This window comes from Arachis hypogaea, chromosome 18 (genome assembly GCF_003086295.3).
Source record: "Arachis hypogaea cultivar Tifrunner chromosome 18, arahy.Tifrunner.gnm2.J5K5, whole genome shotgun sequence".
Taxonomy (NCBI): domain Eukaryota; kingdom Viridiplantae; phylum Streptophyta; class Magnoliopsida; order Fabales; family Fabaceae; genus Arachis; species Arachis hypogaea.
Genome location: NC_092053.1, coordinates 11,793,000 through 11,795,942, shown reverse-complemented (window position 1 = coordinate 11,795,942; position 2,943 = coordinate 11,793,000). Strand labels below are relative to the sequence as shown.

At 38.6% G+C, this 2,943-nt stretch overlaps 1 protein-coding gene across 1 annotated transcript; it reads right to left on the bottom strand.

Annotated features, from left to right (window-relative positions):
- Positions 1 to 569: 569 nt before the first annotated feature.
- Positions 570 to 2,730, bottom strand: LOC112769141 (heat shock cognate 70 kDa protein-like). Its single transcript, XM_025813572.3, has 2 exons — positions 2,423 to 2,730; positions 570 to 2,346 (listed from the first exon to the last, which is right to left on the bottom strand). Exons 1-2 carry the CDS (start codon positions 2,631 to 2,633, stop codon positions 665 to 667), a joined length of 1,893 nt encoding a protein of 630 aa, XP_025669357.1. The 5' UTR covers positions 2,634 to 2,730; the 3' UTR covers positions 570 to 664.
- Between the last annotated feature and the right edge of the window lie 213 nt (positions 2,731 to 2,943).

Sequence of the window (2,943 nt, the reverse complement as noted above, 5' to 3'; positions counted from 1 at the left end):
CTGCCAGCGACGGGGTTTGCTCGCGAACAAGGGATCTCCAAAGCAGATGTTCGCGGAGTTGCTGCAAGTTGCAATTTAGACGGCTACACGGCGGGGTGGGGGTTGGTGAGCAATGAGGAGGAGGCGGTGTTTTGGTGGTAGGGTAACACGGTCAAAATGGGTGAATTGGGGGTAATTTCATTTAGGGATTGTAATTAGATTAATTGAGGGTTTATTATTATTTTCAAATAAAATTGGACTAGATAAAAAGCCCATTGTACATATTGTATACAAATATTATTGTCTTCCTAGTGGGACTCTAAATTAAATTTCTATGGGATAATGGGATATGGGACTTCTTATTGAGAATTAGCTGATTAGTCCTTCTTAAAAAGCTTTACGTTGGGCTCTATATATTCTATTTTTATTTCTCATTTCTTTTCATATTTTTAAATTCAATCAATGCAAAAAGGTTTTTCCTGTTGGGATTAGAAGAAATTTCTATCACATTATGCCCATTGCAAACCAGTGCAAGAACACAGCACAGTAAAAAACATGATCAAGTAATGTGAACTATAGGCTAAAATAAGTTAGCATAACGGAAGAGCATTTAAGTCTGAAATATTGTATTCCCTGCCTGGGTCATCGATCAAAACTTGATCCTCACAAAAAGAAACTATGCTAATTAATCCTCATTATCACTTTCTTCATAATCACTGTTAATTTTGTCCATTATTTCATTAGTAACACTCTGCAACTCCATCAAACACTTCTTATACTGATACGTTTCCCCTTGCTCCACCCCATCATTATTAACCATATCTCTGGTCTCTCTAATAGCAGCCATAATCCTCTGTTTATCCATTGCAGAAACCTTAGAGAAGAAGTTCCCATCCTTGATAGCTTTCTTCACTTTATACACACATTCATCCAAAGCATTCTTTGCTTTAACTCTCTCTTTGTACTTCTCATCTTCATCCTTCAACATTTCAGCTTCTTCAATCATTTTCGCAACTTCCTTGGCCGAAAACCTTCCCGTGCCATTATTTATTGTAATCTCTTGTTTCTTTCCGGTGAGTTTTTCCTTCGCAGACACACTCAGGATCCCATCTTCATTTACATCGAAACATATATAGATTGGAAAGCCACGTGGGGCCGGAGGAACATCGAAAGAGAACAATCCAAGCATGTTGTTCTCACTTGCTCTTAACCTCTCTCCTTCATACACATCAACGCAAACTGTAGGTTGGTCATCAGAATCTGTGAAGTATGTTCCTTTTTTCTTTGCAGGAATTGGAGTATTTCTTGGAATCAAAACACTCATGAGATCCCCTTTTATCGATGTTCCCAGCGAAAGCGGAGTAACGTCCATTAAGACCAAGTTCTTCAAAGTCTTACTATCATTGCCTCCCTGACCGTTATTTATCATATAAGCCTGAACGGCGGCGCCATAAGCGACGGCTTCGTCGGGGTTGATACTCTTGCAGAGTTCCTTTCCAGGAAAGAAACTCTGCAGAAGCTTCTGAACTTTGGGGATTCTTGATGAGCCGCCGACAAGAACTAAGTCATGTACATGATTCTTGTCGACTCTGGCATCATCAAGACACCTCTTAACTGTGTCCATACACTTTTCAAATAGATCATCGTTGAGTTTCTCAAACCTGGCACGAGTCATGGTTGAATGGAAGTCAATGCCTTGAAACAAAGCATCTATGTCAATGGTGGCTTCATTGTTATATGAGAGTATTCTCTTGGCTTTCTCACACTCATTTCTCAACCTCCTTAAAGCTTTTGAGTTCCCATTCATGTCTTCTTTGTACTTCCTTTTGAACTCTTTAGCAAGATAACGCACCATTCTATTGTCAAAATCTTCTCCTCCTAAATGAGTGTCTCCGGCGGTGGCCTTAACCTGGTAAGTGTCACCCTTAATTGTAAGGAGTGACACGTCAAGGGTGCCACCACCGAGATCAAAAACAAATACATTGCGCTTTCCGACGCAATTAGGCCTCTTCTGAAGGCCATAAGCAAGAGCCGCAGCTGTAGGTTCATTGATGATCCTCATAACATTTAGGCCGGCAATGGTTCCGGCATCTTTTGTGGCTTTCCGCTGAGAGTGGCTGAAATAAGCAGGGACAGTAACAACAGCATCAGTCACAGGAGATTCCAAAAATGCCCCTGCAATGTCCTTCATTTTTGTGAGGATCATAGATGAAATCTCTTCAGGAGTAAGTTCGTTTTCTTGGCCTTTATAGTTAACAACAATCTTTGGCTTGTCTTCAGCATCGGCTACAACCTTAAACGGCCAAAGCTTCAAATCATTCTCAATAACAGGATCGCTATATTTCCTACCAATCAACCTCTTAGCATCTGTGAAAAGTAGCATTGTAAAGATTTCGTGCTATAAGAACAATTGGTGAAAAAGAAGATGAGATAAAGATAGTACCAAAGACAGTGTTAGTTGGGTTGGTTGAAGCCTGATTTTTGGCAGCATCACCGACCAATCTCTGTGAATTAGTGAAAGCAACAAAAGAAGGGGTTGTTCTGTTTCCTTGATCGTTGTGAATGATCTCGGCGCGAGAATTTCGCTCCTCCCAGATAGCAACACATGAATACGTGGTGCCAAGATCGATTCCTATGGCGTGTTTTTTTGCCATTGTGTTTTACGTGAATTTAGAGATTGGAATTTGAAGAAATAGGAATAGTACTATGGAATACGAACCAAAATTTTCCTATAATACCACATTGAACGGATGAAGATACCTCGGTGCCATAAAATGGATTAATTGTCAATCAACATCAAAAGTCACGATTTAATATTGATCCTCTATATCTATTTGAAAAGATTCAAAAGTAATTTTTTAAAATTTTTTATTTATAAAAAATAATAGTATTAATATTTGATATAATTTTTAAAATTAAATTACTTCTTTATAAGAAACTATTTAAGAACTTATAAAAAAAAAT

What these genes read in the sequence shown, in the direction of transcription:
- LOC112769141 (XM_025813572.3), bottom strand. Translation starts at nt 2,633, where the DNA reads ATGGCAAAAAAACACGCCATAGGAATCGATCTTGGCACCACGTATTCA. An exon ending in CCCAACTAACACTGTCTTTG is followed by an intron (nt 2,347 to 2,422) that starts GTACTATCTTTA and finishes TACTTTTCACAG; the next exon opens with ATGCTAAGAGGTTGATTGGT.